The sequence below is a fragment of the Acanthopagrus latus genome, chromosome 8, assembly GCF_904848185.1.
Source record: "Acanthopagrus latus isolate v.2019 chromosome 8, fAcaLat1.1, whole genome shotgun sequence".
In the NCBI taxonomy this organism is placed as follows: domain Eukaryota; kingdom Metazoa; phylum Chordata; class Actinopteri; order Spariformes; family Sparidae; genus Acanthopagrus; species Acanthopagrus latus.
In genome coordinates, this window is record NC_051046.1 from 11,978,824 (window position 1) to 11,994,930 (window position 16,107).

The 16,107-nt window shown below is 40.3% G+C and overlaps 1 protein-coding gene across 1 annotated transcript in view; it reads left to right on the plus strand.

Annotated features, from left to right (window-relative positions):
- Positions 1–9,735, plus strand: part of LOC119025013 (secretion-regulating guanine nucleotide exchange factor-like) — a 37,991-nt gene extending 28,256 nt beyond the window's left edge. Inside the window, exons 13-18 of the mRNA XM_037108287.1 lie at positions 6,805–6,902; positions 6,990–7,064; positions 7,160–7,273; positions 7,381–7,482; positions 8,576–8,659; positions 8,833–9,735. Of these exons, the coding sequence (XP_036964182.1) occupies positions 6,805–6,902; positions 6,990–7,064; positions 7,160–7,273; positions 7,381–7,482; positions 8,576–8,659; positions 8,833–8,898 (539 nt within the window). The 3' untranslated portion in view covers positions 8,899–9,735. The remainder of the gene's footprint in view (positions 1–6,804; positions 6,903–6,989; positions 7,065–7,159; positions 7,274–7,380; positions 7,483–8,575; positions 8,660–8,832) is intronic.
- The last annotated feature ends 6,372 nt before the right edge of the window (positions 9,736–16,107 follow it).

Consider the following 16,107-nt stretch of genomic DNA (forward strand, 5'->3'; position numbering starts at 1 on the left):
AGCCATAGCTGTGAGGGGCCAGATGTTTCACACAGATGCTGAGGCATGTGTGGGAGAACTCTAGAGAGAACAAGTTGAGCGCGGCGCACAAATACAGCCGTCACGTGCCTTCTGTCGCTCGCACTTTAAAAGTATTTGATCCTCAGGAATCTTCAAGAGTTTTGTACTTTGTAAAGTTCAGCCTGTTTCTCTCCGTGTCTCCATGTAAACGTATTGTAGGTTTCAACTAAATCACAGGAGCAGCATTATGACCCTCAGTGCATGAACTGCAGTCATAAATCATCGTCATGTCTCCTTCAGCGACCCGCAGATTGGCCCTAAAACCTACAATACATGATATGATTTAAACATTTTAAAAGGTCCATCGTCTGGGTTTGTTGTGGTGGTGAACTCTAGTTGCGCCCACTAATTTACATTCGGGCTCCTGCTGCTCTCCCATACTTACCCCTCGGTAAATATACAGAGCGAATACAAACCGGGGCTTTTTATAGAAGGAAGGCACACTCGTGATTTTAGAGGCAGGGCGGCAAGAGAGGCCCACCCAGGCGAGATCAAGGGAGCGTTTCTTTTTTTTTTATTCCTCCTCCTCCCTTGAACACACGCCCTTGCATAATTCAAATAACCTTGTACATCTGCACATTACCCCTCAAATTAGCGTTTGGATGTGGATGTTTTTAGCATGCTGGCACACCAAAGTGGTATTTATGTAAGGCCGAAAATACACAGCGTCCTACCTCTTAACCAGTGCTTGAAATCATTATTGGTGGTAGTCTGGTCCTGTTAGTGCTGCAGTCTCTCACGCTGAAGGACGTACAGTAAGAGTGGCAGAGGTTCTTACACGACATGTTTTGCTTGTTTTACACTGTATGTATAATGCAGAGCTTTGGCCCAGAATAGCTTTTTTCTGCCTTATTTCATGCCCAAAAGACACACACAAAAAAAGGGTTGAATTGTGGTTAGCAGGGTGTGAAGGAAGGAAAAATGGATGTCTGAAATAAAATTGTGTGAATCAGTGTACACGAAGAGATAACACTCATCTGAAGCTACACAGCTGCTGAAACCGGCTCGGCTCTGCTGAAACCACTTTGTCTAAACAGGAAATCTCCCAACATGAAAATGGTCATAAACAAAAAAATCTTTTGGGTTTTTAAAAATCTGATCCTCTGTCAGTCTGTTTGTGTGAATGAGAGAGTGTTGCTTTCAACTGTTTATCTTGAGCTGACACTGGAACTGCTGCCGATGCCTCCACGTAAACAGAAATCTCGGCTGTTTTCGTCACGACAGTTCAACTGAAAATCAAACCGCTCTTCTTCTGTAGCCAAGAAGTCCACACTTGAAGGGAGGGGACTAGACCAACAGTCTTTTTAGGCAAGTCTTGCCACTCGGCAGCCATCTTGGCGATGCCCCCGGGCGGTTATTTCGGGCTTTCAAAAACAGGCCTCGATCTGAATGAATGGGCAGAGGGCCAGACCTCCACTTTCAATGGTCACCAAGACATGAAGACTGTATGTACCAAATCCTGAGTCAAAACTGTTAAAATTGTTGAAAAAGTTTGGTTGCTTTGTGAATGCTTTTTTCCCCCATAGGTTATACTTCTCTTACATGTTCTTCTCAGTTTCACAACACCAACTTCAACAAATGCAAGTTTAACGTTTAGTCTTTGAATAACCTCACCTTTCTCTGTAATCCTTGTACTCAGAGGACAAACTTTCAATTCATGCATTAGCTAACATTCTGGCCTGACACTGAGAGAAGATGACATTCATAAGATTATCATTTTCCTAAACCAAAAACTCAAAACCATTGACAGTGATATCAATGCAACCCTCAAATTACATTCCAGTTTTCCACTTTTTGACACATTTAAAGGAAGATTTTTATGTTTAGTTACAGTTAAGATTACATTTGCTGAAGATTACTGTGTACAGTGGTTTATGGCTGCCTGTTGTAGCATAGAATATTTTATTGATTTAAATTTTTACATCAATACGTTGGGGGCGACATTTTGAGCATATCTGAATATTGTAATTACACTTCAGCTGACAATCCCACCACTTTCATTTTCTTCAACAGCTGCCATTTAGATTGATTTCTACTCTTGAACTGGCACCTCAACTACTTCGACTGACATTCAAAGGAATAGTTCTGCGTCCTGGGAATTGTATTGCTTACCTTTCTTTAAGAGTTAAATGAGAAAATCAATACCACTCTCTTGTCCATGTGGTAAACATGAAGCTACAGCCAGGGCAGGTCGGCTTAGCTCAGCATAAAGACTGCGAACGAGGGGCGGCAGCTGACCTGGCTCCATCCGTAGGTAACAAAATCTGAGTACCAGCACCTCAAACGGTGGCAAATTAACAGGCTGTATCTTGTTGGTTTAATGTGTGCAAAAAAGAAAGCGTGAAAATGACTTAAGAGATGCTGGTACACAGGTTTCTCTATTTCCAGTTGTTATGCTGTGCTAAGTATGGCTTTAGTACGGTTTGAAAAAAATAAGATATAGCATGTTAAATAATGAGCTTTAAAGGCACTCACAGGTGGATCAAGCTTCCTATTTAGCATCTGTTTAGCATACAAATATGACAGTGCTACCAATCTTCTCATCTAACTTTAAAAGTGCTGTCCAACTTTTTATATTGCACATTCCTCAACTGCCTCTGTGCAATCTTGAAGCTACTGTTGGCGTTCATGTTGTATAACTTTAATTTATTCCCTGCAGGAGACACAGTGCATACTTGATCTGCTCCTTTTACTCTTCCTGTTAACAAGCCGACAGGAGGAAATGTTTATATGGAGGCTTTTTAATAATTAATCCTCCCCTCATCATTTAGACATACTGTACACTGGGTTCATCTCAGTTGAGTGGTGTCATGCCCCGACGGTGTGAACACGGCTTCACAGCTTCTTCTTCTTTTTTTTTTTTCTTTTTTCTTTTTTACCATACTGGAGGAGAAAAAGAGAGGAGAAGTCCATCTGGGGCTTTTGGCTGGTTTTCACCCCACCCCCCCCCACCTCCCTTTCTCCCCCTCAGGAGATTACACAGGGCGACAAGAAATAAATGAACTTCCCCGGTGGTATAAAATTGCCTGTCTCCCTTAAAGTCTCAATGGCCTTCAAACCTCAAAGGGTGTTGTCATAGTAATGGAAGGCAGTGGAAATAATGCCTGCTTTGCCACATTGCAAACATCAAGTCCTGAAAGAGAAAGAGAAAGACGAAGGGGGTTGGAGGCGAGCAGGAGGGTGTTGAGTTGAGGCAGATAGAGAAAAGAGAGGCCGTCGATGTGTGTGTGGGGAAAGGTTGTGGGTGATATGTGAGGTACAGTGTGACGGTGTTCGTGGCCTGAGAATCTCGACAGAGTCAGAGCCTCTTAAAGGGCCCATCCGTCCCTTTTATAGACCGCTGTGTCAGAGTACATTAGAGGCTGCGTGTGTTTTGTTCGCATGCGTGTAAGAATAGAAAACCCAGAAAGAGGCTGCTCCCAGAATGTCTTGCTAAAAGCAGTGGCGGATGACATATTCACATCCATTACTTAAGTGCGAGACCAAGACTTTATATACTGTCAGATGTTTGATTTCGCCGGTTCCTGAAAATGCGGATATTTTGACCTCAATGGGTCTCGAACAATTATTTACATGAAGCAAGTTGAGCAGTGGAGAGGGGAAATGTAAGAGAGGCCTAGATTAGGTTTTAGTTGGAGCCAGAAGTGTTGGGAACTACTATTCTTTAACAATGTATTTTGTGATGGTGTTTTATTATGATTAGCATATGAGTATTTTTGTTTTCTACTACTTTATACCTCCGCTACACTACTAATCTGGCAATAGAAACAAAAAAAAAATCAATGATACCTAGTGGAGTAAAAAAGTACAATATTTATCTCCAAAATGAAGTGGACTTGAAGTATAAAGTAACAAAAATGGAAATATTCAAGTACTGAAGTGCTTCAAAACTTCCAAAATGTAGTGGAGTTTGAGTGTAAAGCAGCAGAAAATGGAAATAACCAAGTACATTGTACCTAAATACAGTACTTAAGCAAATGTATTTAGTTATATTCCATCTCTGAATCTAATGTTTAATTATACATTGACATCAAATGGCAAATCTCAGGTAAAGCACAAGCATCCCAAAACTTTACAGTAAATGTGTTTCAGCCACTGACACAAATGATTAAACTTTTCTGGGCCGTCGCGGTCCGGGTTACTGGAACTGCTGACGTTACAAGGATTTGGTGATATTATGAAATTATTCTCAAGCAAACTACAGCTTTCCTGGAACTTTATCTCCTTTAGATCGATTTACGCAGAGCATGTTACTGATGTTTATCAATTTCTGTTGGAGTGGAGCCAAACAACCTCTAACCAGCACTTCCTTTAGTCACTTGGATGAAACAAACAGAATCCCATTATAGGAGCAAGTGTTTTGGCCTCCATATATAGGCTACATATTAAAACAGTACATCAAGGTCCATTCACAAAGTGCAGAAAGGCCCGATGTTCTTAAAGTGCTCGACAAGAAATACAGGCATCAAGATCATGCGCTATGATAAACTGCAGAACAGCTACTGAATGGACCTTGACATGAGATTGCTTTGTCAAGTTTCTGAAAATAGTCTCTTACTGCTGCCTTTAACTTACACAAACACACACTTTAAACAATAGATACTGTAAGTTATAAATACATGTAGATAAATAAATTAAACAATTTGAAACGTGACCAATAACTAGTGGTGGAATAGAACATATAATTATGCATATCTACCAGAGTACTGCTCTTTTCTTGACTATTTTTTACTTTTTGCTTTACTTCTCCATGACTATGATTTACAGAGACAGATGTAACTTTTTACTTCACTAGCTTTGATGGACAGCTACACTTTTTTTACAGCCAAGATTTCAAGTACAAAACAGACCTCCTGCATGATCGTCAAACAAGTCGTTCTGCAGGAGTTGTGATGCCCAAAAAATTTCACATTTTGCAGCCACTTCTTCTTTCATAGTGTAAGCTTATGGGAAAAGTTCTTGGGCTGTAGTGCATCACACGATGTTTTAATTACACAGTTTGAACACTATGAAAACTGGCCTCTAATCCTGGCTCTCTTCCTGGAGGCTTTAGCTGAAAGCTACATTAGCCACTACTAGCATAACACAAGTGAATCTCTGACTGAACAGTCACGTCTTATGCATTGTGGGTAACGTGGTCTTAAGGTGTACTCAGGTACTTTTAAAGAAGAGCCAGATAGGGGGGAAAAAAATGAAGTGCTGAGTGGGGCAGACTTTTACATTCCCTGTCTGACCTGTGAAGCTTGGAATTTAAATTGTGTTAAAACATTTAATACTACGTCTTTTATTTTCTCCTTTTCTTTATTCATTTCTACAACTGAAAAAGAAACATGTATAATACAAACAATTCATTAAAAAGAAGAAGAAGAAGGTTGTCATTTTGATTCTTGTAAAATCCACTTTTTTAATGAAATAATAGTATTTTTGTGCTCAGCAACAGACACAACTTATGAAGAGGGTAATCATCCTACCAACAAAATGATCAAAAGGGCTGGAAAGAGGTTGTTAAAGGGCAGCAATCGGCCCACAGGCCACCACTTGAATAGGTGCGATTCATGTTTATGTACAGGAGTAAAATGAATACTTGATGGCTTCTCTTTCCAAGCAGCCAACAACAATAAATAAATAAAACCAACAATATGATAGCATGAGTAATTCTGAAAGAGGCTACATATAGAGTTACTTTTGATTTGAACAAATAAATGCTGTACATTTCTACCGACAAAACTCGAATGCAGGACTTCATCTTGTAATTTAGTGTGTTTGTAGTTTGTTATTACTTCTTTGGTTGAAACAAGGGAGCTGAATTGTTCTTCCACCGCTGCTCATAACGTAATAGCCAAAACTGTGTATCATTTTCCTCAGCTTATGCAGTTTTTACTGTTTAAGACCAGTGACAGATGCATTTAGAGAAGTCTTGAGTAGACTGACATCACATTATGATGCCATCTGTTGTCCATTATATTAATGAATGCCTTTATGTCACGGTCTTTGTGCTCTAAATTAAACCCACCATACAGCTGGTACAATAGATATTTTTTGAACCATCGCTGTGTGTACACAACATTTTCCTTTAAGCTGCATGAAACTTAAGCCAGAGCTCTGCTGTAACTGGAGCTTTATTGCTATTCATTGACTTTTTCCTGCAGCAGCAGCAGCAGCAGTCCTACCTGCACCGGAGCCTGTTGAACTCTTCTGTCTGCCGTTCAAAGTCGTGTAAAATGTGTTTTTGTTTTGTTTTGGGGTTCTTTTGTCAGCAAATTGATTTTTGATTGCATTTGTTAAACATTTTCCCAGTGAATTATCTTTGTATCAGTTTAATCTGATATGTGTGTGCGTGTATATGTAGGTGGATTGTCTTTGTATTCACAAAGTTCCCTCTGTTTCCTGGGGAAGCACAGTGCTCGAGGTCAGGGTTCAGTGCAGAGAGGGATTGTGGGGGGTTGGTGGTGTCTGGAAGGCATTTCCTGTCCTGGACAGTGTCAGCCCCCGCCTCCCTCTCCCTGCCTCTCTCAGGATCTGGGGGTTGTTCATCTCCAGGATGTCAATAATGTCATGTCATCGCACAGGGAAGGCAAGAGAAACATCCAGGAAGTCCATTACCGAACGATGTGTGGATCAATGAGAGGGCAGCAGGCACACACTGCCCCGGCTGTGCTGCCCCCTTGTGGTCTCGAGGACACAGTGTCACCACGATGACCCATCTGTCTGAGCTAACAAATGATTGTGTGTGTGTGTTTACAGGTGTCTACATACTGATAGCTGTCGGGGCTGTGATGATGCTGGTGGGCTTCCTCGGATGTTACGGTGCCATTCAGGAATCTCAGTGCCTGTTGGGGACAGTGAGTATCTCTCCTTTCTCACTGTTAACCAGCAGTTGTTCTTTGTTTGAATGTGTTTTAATCAGTTAATTTGTTTTCTCTCCCTAGTTCTTCTTCTTCTTGGTGATCCTCTTCGCCTGCGAAGTGGCTGCAGCGATCTGGGGTTTCATGAACAGAGACACAGTGAGCAACACACGCTCGCCTTCATTTCACTGAGTTGTTTGCTCACTGATTTTTCCGCCCCTGTTCCCATGAACCTGCTCCATTTGTTCTCACAGATCTCGAAAGAACTGATCAACTTCTACGACTCTGCGTACATCAAGGCTGTGGACGTCTCGGGATCCCCCAGTAAAGACGCTGCCATCAAGGTGCTGGATGTCTTTCACAACACGGTACGTCATGATGGAAAATCTCTCACGTGGCAGAAACTCAGTTCTGATCATGTTTCGTGGACAGCTCTCGCTGAACTCTTTGTTTCTGCTCTTGGTTTCCTCCACAGCTCGACTGCTGCGGTAAAGGAGATGACACTGCGCTCTTCAGACAAATCGCCGGCACCTTGTGTCCCAGAAAGTCTCCAACAGATTTCTTGACAGGCTCTCAGGTAAACTCAGATCCTTACTTAACTTCACAATAACTCAATACCACATTTGGAATATTAGCATGTTTGGAAAGAGGGACAAACACTAAAATTCCGGGCTTCTTGAACTTATCATCGGTCCAAGGAATGATGAATTATGGCATGTAACCAAACATTAAACACATAGCGCTGATCGTGAAACTGCAATATGACAATATATGCCTCTCTCTCTATATATACCTGGATAATGTTGCGCACTGATACACACACAGTCAAGGCTTACATCTGCTTTGTTTTTACTTCACTCCATGTTTTTCTTTGTACTTTCACTTTCTTTTAATTATATGAAGTGTATACATCTTGCTTCCTTTTGCTGTTAGTTATGTAGAATACACAGAACTGCCCCTGTGCACGAAATGTGCTATATAAATAAACTTGGTATTGCTATTGCTGTAACTTTACTGTATCTAGTGGCAATGGGTTGCCCGTGTTAGTTTTGTCGTTTTGTATCTCTATTGTTCCATTCATTTTATAATGCATATGCAAATTCTATCCCCTAAAAAGTCCTTTAAAAACCTTTAGGGAAACCTTTGGGAGTGAGTATGCGTGTTCTAGGGGCTATTTTAAAGAGTTTTCAGCCCTTTGAAACCTAAAGTTTGAAAACCACTGGTCTAAAATGTGTTGTTACTTTTTCAAAACGATGTGGATATGACTCCCAAAACCACAACAGATGCACATGTTATTACCAATAAGTAACAGTAGATTGCAATGGTGCACAACTTTGGATCCAACTGTAAAAAATAGCATCAACATTGGATCAAAACAACACACTGTCTGGGTCCAGGATTAAGTTGTGTATTGATGCTGTATTGACCCAAGTAACTCATACTTACATACTTTTTAAGAAAAAAAAATCATTTTATGTTATGTTGCTATAAAGATCACATTTTATATAATTAATTATTCAGAGTTTTGCGGTCAGAGGCAGCTTATTTTCAGCGCCCTGTTTTGACAGCACACCCGGCTCTCCATTGCATGTAATCGATTACAGTGCGTGCACAGCGAGAGGAGGACGATGTTCTCATTTGGTCTTTCTTCTGCCTCCGTCTCCCCTCAGAGCTGTCACACTAAACTGATCGAGCTGTTCTCCGAGAAGCTCTACCTGATTGGACTGGCTGCCTTGGTGGTTGCCGTCATCATGGTGAGTGTCGGATTAAAAAGGCGTAAGACGGATGTGTCACACAGCTGTGGTGTGAAAAGACTCGTGAACAACATTTCCCTGCTCTCTTTATAAGCTGCGATAAGGACGCAGGTGCCTGAATAGAGGCGGCGTCATTGAATTAAACTGTTCTGTTTTCCCACCCCCCTGTTCAGATCTTCGAGATGATCTTCACCATGGTGCTCTGCTGCGGGATCCGTAACAGCCCCGGGGTGTACTAGGAGTCACATCCGTCCACATCAGCCTGTCATGGAGTTATTTTATTATGTGTTTCTATGCATCAGCTCCTCTCCTTTCTGACTATAACAAGATGGATCTCTCTCTCTTTTTATTTTAGATTAGAAACTTGTTTTTTTTTTTTTGTTTTTTTTTTAATAATGCTAATCCATCAAGGCTCGTCTCAGTCAGGTGTTCTTTATTTATCGTACAACACTTACATTTGAATATGTTGTGAAATATTTCTCTGAAGTCATTGAAGCTGTTTTTATGGATGTATAAATTGTACATATATACTTGTCATATGTTAATAACGCTGAGATGAGTCCACGTATTCCCTGATTGTTTGTGATGATGTCGCTGCAGTGTCTCAGTGTTATGATATAATTCAAGCAGCAGGGGTTCAATGCTGCACTCAGTCTGACTCTAATGATGATGAGTTAGCCTGTGTGTTATTTTAGCCTCTTCTCTGAGGCCAGTGAACCCTCTTCGTGCTGTCTTTCTCTCCCTTATTAACTTGTGAAACACTCACCCTTAAATAATGACAAAGACAAATACGTCTTCTTACTCAACCTGTTTTAATAGTGCTATCACATGATGTCATTATTACGTAGGTATTTCCCAACCATTTATGTTGCTTGTGACTCCTTAAGATGAAGCAATCTCTCGTTCCATTTCTAGCAGTTGAGAAGTTGTAGTAGTGAGGGTTTTTTTCATTCCTCTGATTATTTCATTTGAATATTTTTTAGAGGCTTAAAGAGGTAAAATTATAGTATTTTGCTAAAAAAGAAAGAGAGCAATGAATAGAGAAAAGTCAGGAATAATAAATTGACCTAAGTGAGTTTGAGTTTTGTCTTTTTTACTAGTACATTTACTCAAACTCAGGAACGTGTGCTGTCCTTGAGTGTTTCCATTTCTACCTAATACTTGAACGCCACTACATCTGGTACACAATTTTTGTACTTTTACTCCACTACATTTATTTGCTAACTTGTTACTAGTTACTAGTCACTTTGAAAAATGCTGGACAAATCAGAGCCAAAATAGCATATTTACAAAAATTTCTATATGCAGGATTAAGAAACATTGATTTTGGTAATAAAAAACAGAAAATTGAGTCTGATAATAAGTCACTACTCACAGTTAGTTAGGGATATTATTACATTTTATTTTGTGTTTTGTGAATATCTTTGGTCCCCCCAAAAATACACATTTCCTTATTCCGTATTTGTTGTGTGGCCGACACTTTTACCAAACTGATATTGACTTTTGGGTACTTTTTTTTAAAACTTTGCCTGGTCTCAACATTAGAAGCCACTGTTTACCAAGTTGATAAAAATATCAAATTAAACATTTTTTAGAGCTTCACGTTTGGATCTCAGTCCAAATAATCCACCGCAATAATCCACAATCCTCAATTCACAGTGTTTTTTCTGTGACGATGGGCTCAGTGTTCCTCTCCCCCCACTGGAGAGTCACTCGTTCCAAACCTGCACTCAGTATTTGCCCTGTGCTTCCACAGGGGGGCGGTGTGATATCGACGCCTTCATCTTTTGTCCATTCAGCACAACCTTTCCCACTGCAGCACAGCAGAATACATTAAAGAAAACTCAACCGACTTGTATTTCTGGCACCTTGGCAACAGACACACCCATGACAGGCAATGTTTGTCCTACCAACAGGTTTATTTTCTCAACCGAGGACGCTCACACAGCACTGACGTGAGGAGGTTGTGACAAGTTTTAGATTTGGTTTTTAGCCCTCCAGCTCATGTTTACCTGTGTTTTTATGAGACATGGTTGGTGGGAAGATATTCTGAGGATGAAACACTGTTAAATGAAACTGCAACACAGTGGTTATGTGTGTTAAAGTGAACATTAAAGCCTTCGTTAAGGCGGGGTTTATTGGAGGGATGTTGTATGCTGACTTAGTTTTACCTGATAAACTATCTTTATTAGGTACACCTAGATAAAGATAGATTACATAGACATTGGACATACTTCTGGTCTGATTTTGTTGTTAATGTTTTCAGCTTTGCACTTCCTTTGCCTACAGTATATGATAATAATGATGAAACAGTAGTGTTTTGTTTTGTGTTTAACATGGGTGATCAACGTTTTCCTGTTCCTGTTTCAACATGACATTGCCCCCACGCACAAAGCCAGGTCCATAACGACGTCTCTGACTGGTCTGACAGACCTTGACTGGCCTGAACAACCTCTTGACCTCAAACCCATTTAACATTTTTTTGGGCTGAACTGTAACGACATCCGAGAGTCAGGTTTCATCGCTCGACATGCCTGACCTCCCCTAATGATCCCATAGCTGAGTGTGAACAAATGTCTTCCCAGAAGAATGAAGACGGTTACAGTGGCAGAGTAATGCTTCGTAATGAGACGCTGAACAATCACATATGGGCGTAATGAACGATGATCACTCACATGCGGGCTGTAAATCTTCAGTGTCACGGTGGATTCAGCGCTCAGGTTTGGCAAACAAATAGATGAGGTTGTCAGATTAAGATTCAGTCGGCAAAACAAACTCGGATCAGTTCTCTGACTTCGTATCCTCCTAGCTCTTTTTTATTTTGGTATGGTTTTTTTTTGACAGGATGGTTCAGAGAGTGACAGGAATCAGGGGACAGAATGGAGGACGACATGCAGCAAAGGGCCCCAGGCTGGACGCAGTGCACCGACTCCACTGTGTAGGATGACACACTGCATGTACCTGTCTGCAGTGTGCGTGACTTTTTGGCAAACGAAAGAAATACAAATTTGTTCATGTTAACTTGTCAGATCTGTACATATATAATCATTTTAATATTGTTTACAAGCTGTCAAAACTTCACAGGATGATGTATTTATGAACATTAGCTTGCTGTCTACATCCTGTTCTCACCTCCACAACTGGTTCTCTTTTAGCATTCACATTACGACTCCTGCACAACCTGTTTACATTACAGTATATTCTTTTCATCGCTATGCTGTACATCCTTCTGACAAGAATATATTTTATTCCATTTCACATAGGTCTTCTGATTTATCCCTATATCTGATATTCTGTACTGTTCTATGTCTTACATTTCCTTTTGCGTGATGTATTGGTCCAAAATCCCTCCATAAACTACCTGCACGGCACCAGACAGCAGAGCGACACACAAGCTGGTGAACAGAAAAATAGTAACAGTGGTCAAAGCAAAAACTGTGTGGACTTTGGGCCCGATTACTGATCAGGTCTACCTCGTACAGATCTGAAGGTGAAAAGGATCAGGGGCCCCTGTAGAGGCCAGAGCCTGTTTGAAGTGTGAACACGTAAAGCTACAGTAACATCGTGGTTAAAAATATGGCATATTGTATGTGTTTGGAAAAAAATTAAACAAACTTTGAGAGCTACACTAAGTGTCTATAAAGAAATCCGGAATCAGTCTGTTAATCTAATAGTCAGCCCAGCTGCCAGGATAAAATGTTTGCTGCTCTGTGAACCACCGATACGTTCACATGTGTACATGTCATAGACTATCTGCCATATTGAGTCATGTCACGTTCAGGTTGCATGTTTATGACCCGACTGGCGTATCCAGATGTTCCAGGGATGGTGGTGAATTTACATGTGAGAAGCTGTGGTTCAAGCCTGCTTTTCAACATTCACAAGTTTATTCATAACAAACCACTGGATGATTTAAAGGAGACAATTACAATTTGTGCTCAAAAATTACATTTTGAGGAGAAGTCCCAAAACAGGTGTTTTAAGCCAAAAAACAATCTTTTCCTAATTCCTAATTCAGAACCTAACGAGAGCAAAAGCATGAATAGAAAATTGAAACTCAAGGAATGTTTCAACATGTCTGTGGTTTTCAGAAACACACTCTGCCAACATTTACTGTGTCATGATGCTATGATTTATAAGATGTGACTTAACCTGGTGATGGATGGGATGTGGGTGGTGTTATTTTTAAAAAATTTTTTTTTTACTTTTCATTGCGATCTTTAAATAAACCTATTTGTTCATGTCAATATGGTGTGAAAACAAAACACAATATATATGTGTGAGACAAACTGACATTATTCGTGAACAAAGCATTTTTTTGTTGGAAAGTTATTGGTAAAATTAGCATTTCATCAAAACGCAGCGACATTAGTGAAGCAATTTAAATAGTTTTTTTCTCATTTTAGTGTGTGTCACGACTGAGCAGACGAGAGTCAGAGTGGGTCTGTTGTGGCAGGACAGAAGAATGGCAGCCTCGCTCTGTATCAAGCGAGGAAATAATGCTGAAGTTCAGTTTGAGTCTTTGAGCCGGCAGCAGCTCCTGTGATCGCTGGTCCACCTGCCAAATATCTGTTTCAGCCTCAGGGTCAAGTGTGGGGCCTTTTACGTCCCCAAATACCCACTGCTACACTTCTTCTGAAGCCTCTGTCGTGTTTGTATCTATTTCTATGTTCATGTGTGAGCATGTGAACCCCCCCACTTTTTTTGGCATGTAGCATGGTTTCAGAGATTTATCGCAAACAGACAGTTGGCTGACGCATGAGACAGTAGTCATGAACAAGGTTGCCACTCTCGCTCTCTGATGCAATCACTCTCTCTCTCTGACGCACACACACATAAATGCACACACACACACACACACACACACACACTGAGCCAACAACCTTTAGGCTGATTTTCTGTCGCTCTCCCTCTGAACTGGGCAGGGATTTCAGGGTCTGACTCAGGGAGTTACCATGAAATGTTGCAACATCCTTAAAAAAAAAAAAAAAAAAATCCACGCTGATGTCAAATAACACATTATACATAAAATCTGTCAAGCAGATTTCTAAAACAAGAATGTCCCCCTCACATCCCATGAAGAGACTTATCTCTTCAGTAGATAATTAAACAGCTAAATGCACTTTGCCTCTCCTCTCTGGTCCCGCATGTCACAGCCAGGCTACCTGCACCTCTCTTCTGCACACACCCTGTGGTGTCATACTCCCTCTTGACTCATCTCTTTGTCTTGTTTGTAACCTGCATTTACCTACAATGGAAAGGAGAATCTGCCATACTTCAGGGCGGTGCCTGTGAATATATGCCTTAATACTTTCTAACATCTGAACAGAGCAGATCACCTGCACAGACGAGGAGGTACACCAGAGATGAAAACGTCTATGATCAACACAGCCTCAGTGGGAATGGTGAGTCAGAATCTATGTCATCTTTTAGATGTTTATACTTATAAGATTCATCTACTTCATTGCTTTTTAGATTGTAATGTAAAAATCAAGTTCACAAAGTCAGTGAAATTGATTGGTGGTTTCTTCAAATGCACTGTGAGATTGAAGGTGTGAACTGATCCGGGAAAAATGCGAAGAAATATTTGCTCAAGCGTAAAAAGTTGATTATTCAGGTAATGGGGAGAAGATGGAAGATGAAACCAGCGTTCATACTTCAATAGTTTTTACCTCATGCAACGGACCAGAACTAAGTCAATAACTCAAGTACTTAAAGCGATGTTGACTTTACCTGAGTCTTTTCTTCTCACGACCATTTTATACTCTAACTGCGCCACATTTCTGAGGGAGATGTTGTACTTTCTATTTCACTACAGTTATTTGACCAACATCAGTATATTTGCAGACTAAACTCAACTGTCACCTGTCATTGTTTCATCATTGCTCATTTGAAAGCATTTGGTGGTTGCACCTTTACAGATGTGAAGATTTGCAGCTTTTCTTTTCAACAGTTTGAATGTGTTTTTAATCGTCTGAGGTTCAGTGTGAAGGTTTTGTTTCTCACTATCATCTCACTATATTCAGAGTTTAAAAAACAAAACAAAGAATCAATCAGTTAGTTAATATATGATAGCTTCAGTCACAGGGGACATTTTTTGCATTGAATAATCTACTTTTAATTCTTTAAGTACATTTTCAGGATGCAGATTTTTTACTTGTAATAAACTAACCCTACAGTGTGGTATTATTGCTCTAGAAAAGGATGTGACGACTGCCTCCTGCATCCAGTTCAATGTAAACTTGAGTTTGATCTGCTTTCCTCGAGGGAAATGATTTGCTGATTTAACAACTTTATTGCGGCTGTGACTCATCTTTAGTTTTTTCTGCTCAAATGCATCTAAATGAAAAAAGGAAGTCACAATTCCAGGAAATAAAGCGAATAAGGGGGATGTTTATTTACATGGTACTTTGTTGCAATCTGTTTGGTAACCTTACAGTCAGTTTTCAGACAGGCAGAAACCAGATGTATGACTCTCACGCTTCATATCATTGCTTTACCATCGACCGCTGTGACTCATAGTTGCTAAGCTCAAATAAAACAGACCAGATAAAACTAAGGTGTGGCTCCAGCTTAATAATACAGCAAGACTGTGGCACACCTTGTGACAGTCCGCTGTTCATAGTTGCCGTCATCTGCAAGGTTCAAGTCAACATATCAATTTGTGAGAACATTACTGACAAAGAACGTCCCTGTCACAAAGCTGTCGAACAACTGAGAACTCAACGTGCTTCACTGTTGCCAACTGAAGAATTAAGCTTATGGGATGTACGTGTATCACAGTCAAAAAGAACGGCAGTATCCAGTGATCAGGCGATAGTAACACCTCCACTGAGGGCTGGGGATGAAATAAAATGAACACCTTACATAATTTTACTCGTTGCCTGGATTGGCCGGCACAAAACTCACGATGACAAACAGACTGGAAGGATAGATGAGCTTCAGCTGAGGCCCTGTTCACACAACATGTGACACGGTGGTTTTATGTAACTATGTTTACTATCCATCTCTGTTTGATAAACAAATAAATACATCTGTTTTTGCAAAACTAAACAACCACCGGTGGATGAAGTACTCAGGTCTTTTACCAAAGTAAAAGTGGGAGTGAAACCACCATGTAGAAACACTCTGTTAGATGAGTAAGGTCCTGCAAAAGTACGTGAGTGTTAGCATCAACATATACCTTAAGTCCCAAAAATAAAAGAACTCATCGTGCAGAATGGCCTTTGTGAACTGAAATGTGAGTGGTGATACATGAATGTCTTCACCAGTTTAATGTTGTGGCTGATGAAGATGATGGAGCAAATATCAGTTACTTTATTGACTATTACTGAATCTACAATAACACATCATCATTATCATCATCATCATTTATGTGTTTATTTACATTTTGCTTAAATGGTCTCTAATGTCTAAATGAGCGTAGGGAAGCAGAAATTGCATAAACT